The sequence below is a fragment of the Phocoena sinus genome, chromosome 14 (assembly GCF_008692025.1).
Source record: "Phocoena sinus isolate mPhoSin1 chromosome 14, mPhoSin1.pri, whole genome shotgun sequence".
Taxonomy (NCBI): Eukaryota; Metazoa; Chordata; class Mammalia; order Artiodactyla; family Phocoenidae; genus Phocoena; species Phocoena sinus.
In genome coordinates this window covers 25,609,306-25,627,035 of record NC_045776.1, presented here as the reverse complement: position 1 = coordinate 25,627,035, position 17,730 = coordinate 25,609,306, and the positions used below count along the sequence as shown (strand labels likewise).

At 52.3% G+C, this 17,730-nt stretch overlaps 1 protein-coding gene across 1 annotated transcript in view; it reads right to left on the bottom strand.

The window, feature by feature from the left end:
* ZBTB7C (zinc finger and BTB domain containing 7C) overlaps positions 1-17,489 on the bottom strand; it is a 97,803-nt gene extending 80,314 nt beyond the window's left edge. The window contains exon 1 of the mRNA XM_032653948.1: positions 17,356-17,489. Coding sequence (XP_032509839.1) covers positions 17,356-17,480 — 125 coding nt within the window. The 5' untranslated portion in view covers positions 17,481-17,489. The remainder of the gene's footprint in view (positions 1-17,355) is intronic.
* Between the last annotated feature and the right edge of the window lie 241 nt (positions 17,490-17,730).

Genomic DNA, 17,730 nt, shown 5'->3' with positions numbered 1-17,730 from the left:
TTTGTACTAAAGGGTATTTTTTCCTCCTGTTGCCTAATTTTCATCTATGTTGAGAAGATAAAGAACACTGGCACCTGATCTTCTTAATCTTCGAAGACTGATTGCTTCTACCAGGAGAGAAAGGAGCCAGACACCACAAGCCCGGCGGGCAAGCATCTGCATTCCCACTGCCAGCCCCACATTCTTGGAAGACCTACATTCCATGCATTCCTTCCCTGAAACTACCAGGCACATCCCTTTCCTTCTCATTTTCCAACCAAATAAACTTGGGGAATGAAGGCATTTCTCATTAGTATTAGCTCCCACATTTTGAATTAACTTTCACGTGTGACAGGGGTAGGGAGGCGGTGGGCGGGATCCTCCCAGCCCGTCTGTAAACTCCTGGTGAGCTCAGGGTACCTTGCACAGGCCCATCAAATGTGTGTTGATCTGACTGGGTCCTTCCTTCACTCCAAGGACTGTTACAGGCCGGGAGGACACGGTGGAGAGCAGGATTGGCTGGGTCCTACCCGCATGAAGCTTACACTCTAGTGGAATATATATAACATCACAAAAACATGAATAATGATCTCACTGGTGGGCATGAGCACACCGAGGAAAATGAAACAGGGGAATAGAACCGTAAGTGCCGGGGTTGGGGGCACTCCTTTAGCTGGGGACTCAGAGAGGGCCTCCTAAGTCTGCAGTGTGATGGTCCTATGCGGGGTCAAAGGGGCAGGGCAGGACAGATCTCCCCTGGGCTCTCAGGCTGTTTCTCAAGTGGTAACATGCTCATGGCCCAGAGATTCTGACTCAGTAGGTTTGGGAGGAGATGCTGCATCTCCATCACGTTCCCGGGTGGGGTCCAAGCTGCCGGGTCCGGGGATCACCCTCTGAGTAGCAAGACCTTAGGCCATAGTAAGGAGTTTGGAATTCAACCTAATTACAATGAGGGGCCGCTGAGAGTTTGAAACTGGAGAGTAACAGATTGTATTTATGTTTTCAGAAGATGATTCTGAGGGACGGAATGTGTGGGAGAGCTCGAGAGGCAGGAGTTCAGATGGGCACCGAGGACACTGGACCACTGGAGGTGGCAGTGGAGCTGTGGAGGTGTGCATGCTGCAACCAGGACTGGCAGGACAGGCTGTGGACTGGACGCCGGGGGAGGAGGGGGAGGCGGAAGCAAAGGAGATTTACTCTGTGCTGAGCCCCACCCTCCCATCAACCCATCAGGGATTCACTTGGGGAATTTTGGCACCAGCTACACGCAGCTTGAGTTCCAGGCCCTCCCTGGCTTGCCTGCAGAGGCTGCTGGGAAGGCACATGGTAAGTTTTCACACTTGAGTCCCGGAGCACCAGCTCAGAAAGGAAGGAGCACGGCTGCAGTGTTGGATGGGCTTTGGAAGGTTCTGAGAGAATAAGTGGGCGTCTCAGGAGTCTCTGCCAGGAATCTCGGCTGGCAGAGCTGCCCCTGGTCCTGAGGCTCTTCCTGGGGAGGGCAGCCACTTCCCATTCCTGCTGCTGTATCTCCTACAGAGTCAGGCCCAGGAGCACTGTGCTTTACCATCTGCCACTCCAGGTAAGAGAGAGCAACCCTCGGAGACAGAGATCCAGGCCATCAGCCGGGGCCATGATCAGGAATGATGGCTAGGGGAGAAAGAGAAGGTGGACCACCCATCTGGTAGCAAAATCATTACATAAGCAACTCTCAGGTACCCACGGGTTTGTATTTTCACAGCCAGTACCCTGCCACTGTCGCCAGAGCCTTCCGGTCTCAGCACACGCCAGGGCTCTGGCTGTGTATCCTGAACCTTCTATAGCCTTCTACAACTGCTCTATCCCTTCTTTTTTCCTTTTAAGGTTAGCTTAAAAATATGTGTATATACTGTATTATATTGTATATTAAAGGGCAATTTGAAAAAAATGCACACACTAGACCCCACCCCCACACCCATGCTCACGCTTCAATACACCTGATTCCGTTTCCTCGTTCCCTCTGAGCCGCATTCTACGCATTCCCGTTTACACAAATGGGATTCTGGACTTAGGTGTGTGTGGAACTGATGGGCAGTAATTCGCATGGAAGCTTTGGGTTGAGTGAAAGAGCTTGGCCTACAGGTCTGGGGACAGGCAGGAGAGACAGCAAGACTGATGCTGTGAGCCCCAACCTGGCCTGGGAGGCAAGTCCAGTCCGTGAAATTAGGGCTTAGAGGAGAGGCCGAGGACATGGGGCCCTGGTGCCAAAGGGAAGCGGAGAGGAGCGGAGAGCTGTGCCGGCACATGGTGGCTCTGGTGTCCGGAGGCCCCTGGTCGCCCCAGGGAGGTGGTGTTCTCACCATGCAGAGGCAGAGAGGCTGAGCTGCCCTGTGCCTGGGCCGGTGCACACCGTGGTCCTAGGTGACCCTCAGCACTGACGGGACGTTCCCTGCACGTCCCGCCGGGGGGGTGGCAGTGTCCTGCAGTGAGGCAAGCTGAGTTTGGAGCCATCAAATCTGGCTTAGACCAACCTAAATGTCGATGGCGACAGAGGAATGGATAAAGAAGATGTGGTACATGTATACAATGGAATAATACTCAGCCATAAAAAAGAATGAAATAATGCCATGTGCAGCAACATGGATGGACTTAGAGATTGTCGTACTGAGTGAAGTAAGTCAGACAGAGACAGAGAAATAGCGTATGGTACCGCTTATATGCGGAAACTAAAAAGAAATGAGACAAATGAACGTATTTACAAAACAGAAACAGACTCACAGACTTAGACAATGAAATTATGGTTATTGGGGGGGAAGGGTGGAGGGAAGGATAGTCAGGGAGTTTGGGATCGACATGTACACACTGCTATATTTAAAAAGGATAACTAACAAGGACCTACTGTGTAGCACAGGGAACTCTGCTCAATGTTTGTGTGGCAGCCTGGATGGGAGGGGCGTCTGGGGGAGAACGGATGCATGTATATGTACGGCTGAGTTGCTTTGCTGTGCACCTGAAGCTACCACAGCATTGTTAACTGGTTCTACTCCAATATAAAATAAAAAGTTACAACATAAAAAAAAATCTGGCTTGGGAACCGGAATCTACGTGACCAATAGTGATGCCAGCACAGCTCAGTGGAGGCACAGCTGGGTGGACACCACAATTTTTGTTCTGTTTCTTCTTCTTTTAATGGTGCTCCATAAACCCACTTCCATGTTGCTATGCACTGCCTGCCTTTGTCCTTTTCATGGTTTACAAGATTCCATGAGTGGACGTCCGACAATGGACATTACCATTCTCCTCTTTGGACCACATTGATTGTTAGCAGGTTTTTTTTTTTTTTTCTCTCTTGTGAAGATGTAGCGGTTGCTGTATCTTTATTTATAGGTGCATAGCTGCTGGAGCAGGGCGTGTGGTGGGCAGAGGGCAGGGACCATATATGCTGTCCTGCCCGAGCGCAAGTTCCTCTGTACGAGAGGCCTCTGAGCAGCTGGTATTATTACATCCGTGGAGCCATGTGGTTCCAGCCAATTCTACCAAGAGGGCTCAGAGCAGCTGAGGGTGGTGAAGGCTGACTTAATATGTTACAACTTGCTCTGGTGAAGTATCTGAAACGCGCAGCACCGTGCAAGAAATGGGTCCCGGGCAGGGCATTCCAGGTGAGGGCAGAGAACCAGCCACTTCAGGCTTGTGGGGACCAGAGGCCAAATTAACACAAGCAAGATTCTCCTGGGTGGGGGCGGGGGTCCCAGCGTGGGGAGGTCTCGCAGCCCAGGATTCCTATCCAGCTGTACATACATTCCACTCCACAAGGGAGAAAACTGCCCACACCCTGTTGCTCGGCAGCACGGTGCTGGCTTCGTTGGAGATGCTCAGTAAATGAATGAATGAGTGAACAGACGAGATGGTAACGTATGTAACTCGTACAATCTTAGTCCCACCCCCAGGAAGGTTAGAATATTCCCTCGCAGACCCTGAGTCCTTGCAGAAGGAAGGGGTGTGGATCCGTGGCCCGGGGGAGCCTTTCCCTGGGGCTCGGGCCAGAGGAGCTGCCACCCTGAAATGTAACATCTCCTGCCTGGCAGCTGTGGCGTGGGGGATCGGTCCCCAGGCACAGAGGCCTCCGGCAAACCTATCTGCACCTCGACATGGATCACTGACTGCCTTATAATCACCTGTCTTGTGCTCAGCTCCGCACTAGGGGCTGTGAGGGTCAGAGAGCCATACAGGATATATGGATAGCCTGTCTCCAGGGAGTTTACAAACTGAGAAGGTTGAGCCACATATACAGGCTGCAGAAGGCACAGATGTGAGCCACCCAGGTTCCCCCTCAAAAAGGACTGGTGGCCCAGCTGGTGGGAGTGTGGTCTGCAGTCAGCCCTCAGCCTAGGACCACCCCGTCAGGATGGCCTGGGCTGCAGAGCCACCCAAAGGCATGCCAGTCCAGGGACACACACATTCCATGACTGCCTGAGGTCTCAGGGGCTCTATAAAGGCGTGGGACAAACCAGAGGTGGCCATGTGTGCTCCAGATGACCCCGCGAGGATGGCTGAAGCTGAGGGGCTGCATCACCAGCTTCGTCTCTGCCCTGCCTGCTCCCTGCCTCAGCATTCTGCAGGGGTGGATCCCCAGGGCACCTCTGACTAACATCCTCACACTAAACTCTGCTTCCTAGTCAGCTGCCCAGAGTCCCCAGCCTTGGAGAAACAGGGACTATAACACCTAAAGTAATTCACAGACTAAATCCAGGCTTAATTCTGTAGTTTAGCCTCCAAGTGCTGTAAGAACAGTGGATGTGTTGATAGTAATAAATGCTGCAAGGCGCATCCTTAACATGCAGTTCTTCTTAGGAATTATTATGTAAGTTTTTATTAATTAACTTGTAAAACACAAACACATATATATTATGGTCTTGTTTATTACTAGGAAGAGTTGTTTCTGTTGTATTTTATGTATGATGCTCAGCTCTGGGGTCCATGATAGACAGGAGGTGGTGTAGCCTGGAGACAGGGAGGATGTCTTTCCTGCAGGGCTCAGCCAGCCAGGAAAAATGCCAATTAAGGCAAAGCCGTCTGTGAGGAGTCATTTTAGTTGTCACGTTAACCCTACAACCTGGGGATCACAGGCTGGATACCGGCTCCCCAACTCTTCAGGCAAACTGGGCCCCTTTAATTGGCATCTGTTCCTTCGGGGCGTGGTGACCTCTCCCTAGTAATGCTGAACTTTGCAGGGTTGATGAAAAGCTAGTGAAGAGCCACGCAAAGCCTGAAGTCTGTCTGCCTGTCTGAGACCCTCGGGCGACACTGGAATGGGAAGGAGGTGGGAGCAGTTGCCTTCATGTGAACATGTAGGAGACTCTGGGTGGCATCTAGCTCATCAGAAGCCAAGAGCACCTGCTGGGATAGAATCTGCACCACAGTCCCCAAAGCCAAACAAAATGCAACCAACCATCTTGAAGAACCATGGTGCTTTGCTGCCAATTACCTTTTGCTACCAACTTATTGTTTATCTTCTTATTGATCACATAAATCGTTACTACAGACAGGCTGCTGCGGGAGGGGGTGGGAGGGAGCCTGCATGCCCACCCGTGCAGTCCTGGCCAACAGGACCAGCTACCAGGAGTCCTGACTGTGTGAGGACCACAAGGGTCTTTGGGGCACAGTGATGCAGGGGTTTGGGGGCGGTGGCTGGAGGGTCTCGGGACCTTGGGATGAAGGCCGGGGCACCCACCCTCACTGGCTGAGACACTGGGAATCCTGACGGGATACTGCTTGGTAGTTTTAGTTTGGTGTCTGTGAAGTGCTCTCTGAGCCAGCCCCGGAGGAGCTCGACTTCTTCAAGGAGGAAGTGTGAGTGAGAAGATGGAAAAAGCAAACACGCCTTTTGGGGAAATGGACAGGAAGGGTTTTAACATTAGTTGGGGAGAAAGCTCCTTGCTATCACCCTGTTTCCCAGCCCCTCTGCTCCAGTAGGGAACAGCAGTGGCCAATCTAGGGACAACCAGTAGGAAATCTAGGGCCAGGCCAAGGCAGGCGTGGTGGCTACTGATGAAAGCCCTCAGTGTGGCGAAAAAATACCATGATCACGGGCAGAACACTAGGAGCCCACTGGACAAAGGAGAGGTTCTTGGTGGGTTGGGTGGGTGTGGTCGGGACCCAGAAATTTGCTGTACGCAAGTGCGAGTTGAAAGCTATTTTCAAAATTACGGGCTACTGTGTGTTAGACATGGTGCCATAATTTATCTTTTTAATTCCTTCATCAGGTCAGGAGACAGCTATAACTTTACCATTGTACAGATGAATACCTGAGGCTCAGAGATTCCAAGAAGTCCACGGTGACCTGACTGGAAAGTGGATGAGTCTTCCCCAGCAGGTGCCTCCCACTGTGGAAGCCATGCAAGGGACCTCCCTCCTGAATGGGACTCTGGACAAGGTAGTGTCCCAAGGAGCAAGGTTCCCCAGCCCTGAATGGCGTGTCTTTTCTTGGCTGCCTTCCAGACATCTGTTCTTGCATCCCTGGGCCAATGACCGCCAGCCACCTTACTGGGGAGCCCCTCGTGGTCATATGAGTATGGACAGCCCTCTGTGCCTGGGACACCACCAGTCAAAGCAACTTGTTTCCCGACTTTTCCATCCTGGTACTCAGATCACAGCAGGCTGGGGAAGCGAGAATGGAGGGTGCTGGCCATAATGACCTAAGGGTTGGGAGATGCAGTCAAGCGCTGTGGCAAGAGTGTGGTCGTGGGGTTAAGAAGATGCATATTTTGCCTCCTCCATCTGCGAGGAAGAACTTTTGGAGCAGGAGGTCCTTTTGAGGCCCTGACATTGTCTGCTTGGCCCTTCAATTAGGTGGCCACAGTGGGACTAGGCCATCCGGGCATTGACCCTGGCCAGGCAGCCCCAGGAGACACCATCCAGCAGATGTCCGTCTGGTCATGGTGTGGTCGCGCTGCTGTAGCCAGTGGTGCATTCTAAGAACACCGTGACGTGGAGAACCCTTTCCCTGGTGTGTTTTGGGCAAGCAACTCCACCAGGGTCCTGCAAAGAGCAGGGCGGTGGGTGTGCTGGCACAGGGCCACTGCAGGAGCAATGTGTACTCTCGGGAAACTTTACAAACGTGGCTGGGCCATTCTTTTTAACATTTGATGTCTTCAAAGGATGGTGTTTAAAAAGTTTACACACTGATGTTTTCTGTTCCTTTATTACCTCTCATGCTGATTCCTCCCTACCTCCACTATTACCTGCTCTGAATTGATACCCGATAATAATGATTTTGAATAACCCATTCTATGGTAATTCTTCACTTCCTTAGTCAACTGACTTAGTCTAAGAGCAGGCCAGAATTTTGTCACAGCTGGGTCTTATTAAATACACTGGAATAACTATCTTTAATCTACCCACCCCCTGACACCCTGGGACTTGAAGACAGCCCTAGTGTGTTGCCCCCTCTCTCCCCATCAGAGCAGGCTCAGAGCCCTGTCCTGCCCAGAGAGACCTTGTGGTTTTAATCGAGTCACCTAAAACTGACTGTGGACTCGCACCTCCACTACTTTCCACAGAATGCTGCTCAGATATTTTCTAAAATTTCAGGACAGTTCCAGCCTCCAAGGGAGATCCTGGCCAAAGGGACGCCCCCATCCAGCTCCAGGTCACCTGGGGATGCCTGCTTGGAAGAGGCCATTGTGCTGCATCAGAGTTTGCCCTGTCCAGCTGGTGAAAGCCAGCACTTACAGGCCGGGCACTGAGGGGTGCTCTCATTCCGTCCTCACAGCAACCCTATGAGGTTTCATCCCCATTTTACAAATGGGGACACCACAGCACAGAGACATTATGTAACTCGTCCCAATGCCACAGAGCCTGTAAATGAGAACCAGGTCTTGAAACAGGCCCCGATTGCAGAGCCTGTGAGCTAAGAGGGCTGTGGCACGCCGGCTTCACCTCTGGTCCCAGCTCCGAGCCTCTCCATGAAGCCTCCCCTGAGCCCTCTGCCCCTCATCCCCTGCTCTGACTCTGAATAGCAACCATCTTTCTGGACCAGTTAGCAGAGTCTGTCACTTTATAGACTCTCGCTGTCATTTTCAATGTTCTGTCTTAACTGGGTAAACGGATGACAATCGTGGAGGGCAGGGGCTGGGGAGCTGCATCTGCATGCTTTCTGGGGCCAGCACAGGGCCTGGCACACAGTAGGCGCTGCTTCTGTCCTTGCTGACTAGGCGTCGCTCGCAATGGCCCCACCTGGCTGCCGGGAAGGCCCCACCCATCCTCTCCCTGGCTGCACCCCAGCGGAGGCTCACTTGGTCTGGCCAGTTCATCCCAGCGTGGGCCCGGGGTTGGCTTGACGCTCAGCCCCTCTCTGCCTGGTCTGCAAAGAGCTCACCACCATGTTATTGAAAGGCTTCCAAGAGCTGGAAGCCAGGTTCACTCAGAGGGTGCACCATGGGAGGAAGGGAGGAGGGTAGGGAGGGAGGGTGTAGGGAAGCGTCCCACAGCGGGGAGCCCAACAAGAGAAGGCAGGGAGGAGCGGGCAGTGGAGTAGAGACCCCACAGCTGGGTGTGCACCAGGCCAGCCAGGGGCCCACCGCGCAGGGTCCCGTCCTCCGGAGCACGCCTTCCTCTCCATCTTTGTGTTCACTCCGTTTGTTCCCCAACCTTCCTGGGGTCCAGTGTCACCTTGAAGAAACCCACCGGCCGGAAGGAACTCATCCCCACCTGCTCAAACATTAACCTGCGGATCTGTTTAGTGCGGTTGTCCTTTCAGAAGCCCCTGGTTCTCCCTGCCATGTACCCCAACTGACACTCCTCCCCAAGGTGCCCTCATTCTGGTCACTCACCCTCCTCCCACCTCACTGCCCCACCACCCTGGGGCCAAGTCTGTGCCCAGGCCGCACAAGCAGGTACAGATGTCACTTGATGAAAGTGGTTCTAGGAGGTCACCATTCCCACAGAAACTGCCTCCACACTCCACCCCGAGTTACTGTGCTTTATCCTCACAACCTGAAGTCCCCCCATTAGAAACTTAAGTCTCCTCTTTCAAAGACAGACACCCCCTGAAGGGGGTAATGGGGTTGCCAGAGGCTTTGGTGGCTTCGTGTGGGTTAGTGTAACAGATTGGCTTTTCTCCTAATAACTGGGTCAGAATCATCAGGAAAGAGAGGATGGAGCGGGAGTCCTGAAGGGGTGCTAAGAGGCTGGGTGGGTGCAGTGATTCCGGAACATAGAATGATTCCTGGATCGGCAGGCTCCGTGCAGGTGGAGGAATTGGAACAGTGAAAGAATAGCATGAAAGGACCAGGAAAAAAAGTTTTGCTGCCCTGCACAAGTACTGCTAAAAGGGAGTGATGCAAAACTAAGGGTTTGGGGCTTCCCTGGTGGCGCAGTGGTTGAGAGTCCGCCTGCCGATGCAGGGGACACGGGTTCGTGCCCCGGTCCGGGAAGATCCCACATGCCGCGGAGCAGCTGGGCCCGTGAGCCATGGCTGCTGAGCCTGCGCGTCCGGAGCCTGTGCTCCGCAACGGGAAGAGGCCGCAACAGTGAGAGGCTCGCATACCGCAAAAAAAACCCCAAAAAAACCTAAGGGTTGAACATACACTCAGGGGGTCCTTCATAACCTGGTTAGAACCCCAGAGTTTAGGCAGTCCATACTCAGAGTGGAATGTTCACCGAAAACACACACACACACACCCACACCCCCTCTCCAACACAGAATCCAAAAGAAGATACAGCGATGCCCGGAAAAACTGCCTCAAACATATTTCCTTCCAAGCTGCCAGCAGAGGAGGGCCCCACAGGTCAGTAGGAGGCAGAGCAAGCCCGTTTCTTTTATTGAAAACTTCTCCCCTTCTAGAACTTTCTCCTCTGCAGGTCCAGGCCACAGAGACATTAATCCCCATTCAAATGAACCTTCAAGTTTTCTTCCTTCATTAGAAAAAACACCTCTCAAAACACCCCCAAGCAGTGGCTCTAATGTCGTGTTCACCAGGACGGGAAGGAGGGAGTGGCTCTGGGCCTCACCTGGCCTCGTGCTTGTTGGGAGGCAGATACGTGGCTGCCCCCCACCCCGCCCTGCTTCCCCTCCCTCCAATAGCTTTAATGAACACTGATGATTTCAGTCCTTCAAGCACAGCTGTCCTGCGAGTTGTCCAGTCAGGGGTATGGGGTGGGAGCCAAGGGCTGGATCTCCAAATAAACCAGCCCTCCCTTTCCCGCCCTCCGCCCGCCTCTCCCGAGCAGGTGCGTGTTGAGGAGGAGGGCATGGTCTCTGGCTGAGACCAGGGATGACAGAAGTGTTTTTTGAGCCGCCTGCTGAGGGCACAGCCCCAGTGGGGGAGGGGGGAGGAGCAGAGCTTGCAGACAGGGTTAGAGGTGAGGCCACCCTCCAGACATGCCATGAATTCAGGCCTCTCCACAACCCTCCATCCAAATCAAGGGGCCCTGAGATGGCACTTCTGGGGGCTAGCCTTAGGCCGCCTCTCTGGTTAAAATGTGTGGCACATTATCGGAGGACAGAAATGGAGTGTTAGTCAATTCGTCACCTATAGGAGGTGTGTGGAAGTGGCTAAATGATGACAGAATGAATGAATGTCTGACCACTCTGGGCTACTATTAGAAACAGCAGTAGAAGAAGGGGAGGAAAGCTATGGGGACTTCAAGGGAGGTGGGTAGGGATGCTACCGAGGGGAGTGGGAGAAGAAAGGGCTACTGAATCATATTCTACCTCGTCACCGTGGTGCACACAGCCAGCCAGGCAGCTCGGACCCTCACAGAGCGTGACTCCCTTATCGAGTAACTTCCATTTGCATGACTCCTGCTAAATCCTCTTCCAAGAAGTTGGGACAATTGTCCTCTTAGAATGTGACGCTCAGAACTGTCATAGCTGAAACTTCAGAAACCCATCCACTCACGGGCTCTCTGAATTTTATTTCAGCAGCAGAAGCTCCCTTGTAGAAATAAAATTTCATGCAAAAACAGACTCATCCTGAACTGTTCTGCTTGAATCAGCTCCACGAATCCCTTTGGAGACGCCAGTCTAATCCAACGCCTCGTTTTGAGAAAGGAAACTGAAGCCCAGAGAGGTCAGCCTGTGTTCTCACTCTCCATCACAACCGCCTTCAGGTGCCTGCTCCCCTCTGCCGAGCATCTGCTTCAGTACCTCGTGGGTGGGGCCCGGCACATGTAATCTTTAAAATGGTTTCATAGGTGATGACGACCTGGAGTCAGGTTTAGGAACTGCTGATTAAGCACTGCTTGAAAGTGAAGAGTAAATTGGTAGCTGGGCCTGATCCCAGCTGCTTGACAATGATATCCAAGAAGCTATTGGAATTCATTTCCGGTACTGAGGTCTGCTTATACTGAACTTGGTGCCACTGACTGAGATTTTAGCATGTCTGGGTGAAAGGATAATTTTTCATAATCTTTGGCAGTCTTTCAAACTAGGTGAGTCCCCCCTGAACCACTCGGCTACCTATCTACCTCTGTTAAGAGTGTGACTCCAGTCGGTCCCATAGGTATGACAAGGGGATGAATTACTTCATCATGGAGCTGAAATACCAGTGTGAAATAGAGCACCCAGCCACACCTAGCAGTTCTGCACGAATCAATGGATCTTGCCACCAGCTCAAGGCCCGAACAGGAACGGGACGAGGTGGCCTTGTGTTGCCCGGCTGCCATCTGGTTATGATGTTAGCTCTCCAACAGTTTTATTTCGTGGTCCCAAAAGTGTCATTTCACACAATAAAAAGGTCAGGATCTTAGCTGTCTCCATCGAAGTCCCAAACATTGAACAGCTTGTCCAATGAATGTCACATTTATTTCCCTTCAGGTCAATTTCTTCCTTTCCCAGGGCCTGGTTTTCCATCAGCAGCTGCATCTGGATGAAGTGGGGCTGAGGGAGCGGGCCCACTGCCGGCTCTCTGGAGCATTCCTTGGGAAAACAGAATGAGAGCACCGACCCCTGCATTGTCCCATAGAACAGTGTCACACCGTGCGACCCTGCACTGTCCCATAGAAACTTATAGGGAAAACCTGGTGAGAGGTCTGGGACATGCAGAGGAAACACCAGGCTAGGTAGGATGATCAAGAAGTTGAAACACATGGATCTCACTGTAGGTACGGCAAGCAAATGTGACTTAGCTGATTCCAGAATATTTCCTGGGTGCTGCTTCCTTGAGCATATAAACCCTTAGAAAATAGGATGGCTACAATTAAAAAGGCAGATGTTATCAATAAATGTTGTCAAAGATGTTGAGAAACTGGAATCCTTACACACTGCTGACGGGAATGTAAAATGGTACAGCCACTGTGAAGAGCAGTCAGCAGTTTCCCAAAAGGTAACACGCAGAGTTACCATCTGACCCAGCGATTCCACTCCTAGGGATATAGCCAAGAGAAAGACTAACCTATGGCCAAACAACATCTTGTGCGTGAATGTTCATAGTATTATTGACAAGAGCCAAACATGGAAACAACCCAGCTGTCCATCAGGTGATGATTGGAATAAATAAAATGTGATATATCCATACAAGGAGCATTATTCAACAATAAGGAAACGAAATACCAACACATGCTACAGTGTGGATGAACCTTAAAAACATTACGTGAAGTGAAAGCAGTCGCAAAAGGCCGCACATTCTCTGATTCCATTGATATGAAGTGTCCAGAACAGGCAAATATATTTAGAGATAGAAAGTAGATTTTTGGTGACCTAGAACTGGGGAGTTGGGGTGAAATGGGGGTGAGTGCTAATGGTTACGGGGTTCTTCTTGGTGTGATGAAAATATTCTAAAATTGATGGTGGTGAGGGTAGCACAACTTTGTAAATATACTAAAAACCACTGACTTGTACACTTTAAGTGGGTGACTCGCACGGTATGTGACTTATAGCTCAATAAAGCTGGTATTAAAAAACAACAACAACAAACCTTAGAAAAAGTTCCTGTTATTTAGGTTCTGCTAAACAGAGGCGTTCTCTGCTAGACTTCCCTAGGGCTTAAAAGAAGGCACGTATCAACAGGAATTAGGGTCACTGTCACCTCTTACTTTCACCAGTAGCCTCACAAAAAACAATGGATCAACCCGTTAGCTCCAGAAAGAGCAAAATTATCAGCCAGAAGCACAGCCAACAAAGCAACAGCCCTGAGTGTACGTGTGCACACATGCGTGTGTAGGCAAGGCCGAATTTTTCTGAAGGCCAAGTTCAGCTCTGTGATATTATTTGGGGAGGTCACGTGTACATCTGCTTCTGGTTTGTATCTAATTTGAAAAAGCCGACACTGACTGTGTACTCTATTATTAGGCGGTTTTTTCAGTTCTGTGTCTCGGTGCTGCTCTACTCAATTTGTTCAGAGGATGAACTCACTTCTGACAGATGAAGAACATCCCGCCCCGGGGTTCTGGCCCAGGAGGGGCAGGCTTCGGTCGTGCCAGCTTTTCCCATTCTGCACCTCATGTGACCCGAGCCAGGCCACTACTGGGGAAGAGCTCTTACCCCCGGGGGAAGCTTCCTTCTCGACTGCTGGCCTCCTGCAGGTGGAGGAGATGCGGGGGTGATGAGGAAAGGGAAGGAGGCCCACTCTGGCTGGTCCCCTTCCAAGCAAGGCCCCGATGGAGGGGGCCCTCCCAAAGGGAACAAAAGGGAGTGAGACAGGAGAGCACACATTCTTCTTTTTCTAAACACAGGCTCGAGATGGACGAAGGGAAAGTTAAATTATTGCTGCAATTTTGAAAGTCATCCACTGAAGATAAACTCTCCCTTCAAAGGAATTACTCATTCTTACTCCATCGTGGTACTTCGGGGTCTATCAGTATTCAAATTTATTAAGCAACCGACATGCAGAATATAGTACAAAGGCCCATTTCATCACCCCATTCCTCAAGTTATCTGTTTTTGGCTAAGTCATGAGAGGTCCAGCAACTTAAAAACCAAAACAAAACTAACAAGCGCGCACAAAGATGGAAAAAAGTCCTCGGTGGAAGTTACTAGGAGGCAGGCAGCTTCAGAAAGGAAAAAACACAATCTCTGACTAATATGAAGGAGACTCCAAATTGCTCTTGGCAACAGTCTCTCAACCCCAGATTCCCCTCCCTCTAGTTCATCTCCACAGTTCCCAGCCAAAGGAAATAAACTGAACAGCTCTCTCCCTGGCCCAACCTGTAGGGCTGCACGGCTGAGCAAGCGCTGAGCAAACAGACATCCCCATGCAATTATCCACCTGTGCAATCGCTGTAAACATGGGGCAGCCGGGCGGGGGCTCACCGCTCTGATCAGGTCGATCATCTCAATATTAGGAGAAAAATGCCTTTATCCTGTCACCACGACTTCAAAATGGAATACAACGTGATCTTGTGACCTCAAAGCCAAGAGATTTAAAAAAAAGAAAAGAAAGAAAGAAGAAACAAAGAAGAAAGGAAGAGGAAAATCGTCCTCCCCAGAAGAGTTGGTGTCAGTTCTGAAGAAGTAAGCCCGCAGAACATCCCTCAGATGGGCTTAGCTTCAAGGCAAGATTTATCAGTTCACCTTCCTCACAAAAGTGAGAGTTAATTTTAGAGGCAGTTGTCTTGCACCTATTATACCATTCAAGATGGAAGGAGAGTTAACAGGCCAAATGTCCTGAAATATTTATGGCCGCTCTGTGTCAAAGATTCATCTGACACCGTTTTATTAGGACAGATATGTCTGTTCAGCTAAAGCAGAGATGGACAGGAGCATCGGGGAATGGCATCGTGAGCGGAGATATAGACGGATGGAACACCATCTTTTCAGTTGAGTCCTGAAACACCCTGGCAGGCGGGGGTGAGCTGCTCTGAGAGCTACGGACAGTCGAGAGACCTGGGTTCTAGTGCTGGCTTCACTACCAAGTCCTGTGAACACGGACCAACTTCCCCAACGGTTAGGATGAGGGGCTTGGAGCTGCAGCTCCGGCCCTGAGAGTATGGAAGGTGCCATTGCAGCCGCTGAGGAACGAGGGTGGGGACCGGGAGTGATGCTCTTGGGGCAGCTCTCAGCCTGGCTGGCACTGCTGCAGAGAGGCATCAGTCCTCCTAGAGGCTGCATGGGGTCTTGTCCTCTCCAGTTTCGATGCCCAAAACTAAAGGCTCATCTTAGAACCCACGGCTGTAAGCCAGTAATCTGAACAGCAGGGGCTCAAACAGCTTCCTAGGTACTGTGTGCACTCCAGGGACCAGTCCTCACGGCTGCAGCATGGGGACACTCACCATTCCAACTGCCCACCCCTCGTCTTCCCCCAGTCCCCCGCTGCCTCTCCTCCTTCACGGCATGCTTCTGTAGCACCTTCCCACACACCGTCTCATTTCATTCACTCAGTAGTCACTGAAGGACGTACTGTTACAATTACTATGCCCATTGACAGAGGTCAGGGACCAGGTCAGATTTCACTTACTAATGTATGCCAACACTTAGCATGGTGCTTGGAATCACACATTAGACAATATGACAGTTGTCGAATAACTGATTGACTGATTGAGTGGGAAGAAACTCAGGTTCAAGAAGGTTAACATGGATGTAACACATACTATTTTGTACAATAATTATACCAGAGTGATGGAGTCCTGTCTCCTCAACTAAAATGACACATTCTAAAAGATGGGTGGTATAATGGGTAGCTTGGATTCCTGGTTCTGTCGCTAAGTAGTTGGGCAGTTTACTTAACCCCTTTGAGCTTCAGTTTCCTCATCTGCAAAGTGGAGCTAATGATTCATATCCGATGGGTTGTGTGGGTTAGAGGAGATAAAGTATGCCAAGCGCAGTACCTGGCACGGTAGATGGTCTCTGAATGTCCCATCCCTCTCTTCCCTGCCCGTACCCTCTTTGGCTTATCTCCCACAGCTGACACGGCAGGATAAGCCTCGAGTTCTATGACCTCCGGGCCTTGCTCTTTTGGTCTTCCTCCCTCAGGGTCCTGCCCCAAAGCCTCCTCTTATTTAAGCCTTTGTAGACCTTTGGCTGCTAAAGTGCCTCTTCTCAGATCCCCAAATGGCTCTCCCAGTTGTCTCTCAAGGAAAAGTTGATTCAGGGAAGGACCCAGTGTGTAGCTTGTGTCTCTTTTGACTTGTTAGAAGAGATCTGGAGATCTATCCAGAGGAGGTCCCTGAACCCTTCTAATTCCTAGGATTTAACTGGTGACGGAGTGGAGCTGAAACTTGAACCTGGCAGGACCTTTGCCCTTCCTATCCCTTCCCTTCCACAAAAACTTCTATGTCTGGAGAAAACTGCCTGATTGTTTCAACCACTTCCTTAACTTGTTCATATTCCTGCATTTGGAGGGATTGTAAGGGGTACGCCACCCGTCGCCCAATGAATCGCGGGAATGAGGCTGCCTCCTGTGCAGAGCCCAGTACCAGGGGTTAAAAGAAAAAGGGCAAGCCGTCCCGGCCCACCGTCCAGAGCCGGGACAACAGAAGCCAGAAACCAGAACGACCAAACCCCGAAGACCCACGGAGCCCTGACCACAGACAGGAAGAATACTGCAACCCCGCTCGACCCTCAGCGCCGGGGTGTGTGGTGTGGCGGGGGGATGTGTGTGTGCAGGCTCTTTCCTGAGTCCCTCCCAGGCCAGCCCGCGGCCGCTACGGGTACCCTGCTGCAGGGAACCCGGCGGTCGCGAGGGCGACGCGGGTTGGGGCGCGCGGAGCCGGCCCGTCCCACCCGGACCCGGCCGCCTCTGGAGCTCCGGGACCCGGGCTTGGCTCCACCGCCCACCCCCGCCCAGGTCAGGGCACAGGGAAGGGTCCCCACCCACCCGGTTCTGCTGGCGATTCTGCCCGGGACGGCGACGGGTTTCCCTCCGGCTCGCCCAGCGACTTGTGCCAATCCCCCTTTCATTCCTGTCCCTGTCCTGACTTCTGCCAGGAGTTACCTTGGATTTCTCCCTGCCCCCGCCCCCAAGTTTTGCATCTGACATGGGGGGGGGGGCAAGCTTTTTTGGGGGGAGGGTCTTGAAACTAACAATGTCCATCGACCACCACCTTCCAGAGTGCCCCTCGCACTCTCCGCTGTCCCCTTTCTGCCACTCCAAAACCTGACGCGAGGGCCGCGGGCGCTGAGAACGCGAGCAGAGTTGCTGTATTCCGAGTCCCCGATTCTTTCCTGCGCTGCGCTGGGAGGTAGGCGGCCGCGCGCCCCTGCATTACCGCGGGGGCCCTAGCCCCGCTTTCCCCAGCACGCTCGTTTCCAGCCCAGGCGCGGCTTTGAAATTCCTCGCGGACGCCGCCACTCACGCCCGGCGAGAGCCAGTCCGAGCCGCCACCCGGGCCAGGCGTCCCCGCAGTGCCCGGAGAGGGGATGCAGCCGCTGGGCGCCTCCTCCCCACCCCCGCCTCCACGGCCGCCTGCCCGGAGCCCCGAGCCCATCCCAGCCCACTCCGGCCGAGGCCGCCGCAGACCCACCTGGCCGCCCCGGGGACGCCGCTCGTGCCCGGGTCGTGTCCTGAGCGCCGCCAGGGTCCCGGGCTGAGAATCCACGCGGCAGCGCAGCTCAGGGGAGCCTGCCGCAGCCGGCGGGAGGTTGTCATTGATTCGTGCTGGGCGAGTTAAGCCATTCCAGGAGTGGTTTTGAGAGAGCACTCCCACTCCTCCCTCCAACCAGAAGTATTTGGCAGGCAGCCCCTTTTTGTCCACCTGTACTGTTCAGCGCGGGACAAGGACCAATTTCACTAGCCGCGCTTTACGCCTCACTTTCTAATACGAAAAGTAAGCCCCTTCGTAAAGGTAAAGCAGAAATGAAAGCAAGGGTAGTGGAGGAGCTTTTCCCCCACTTTTCTC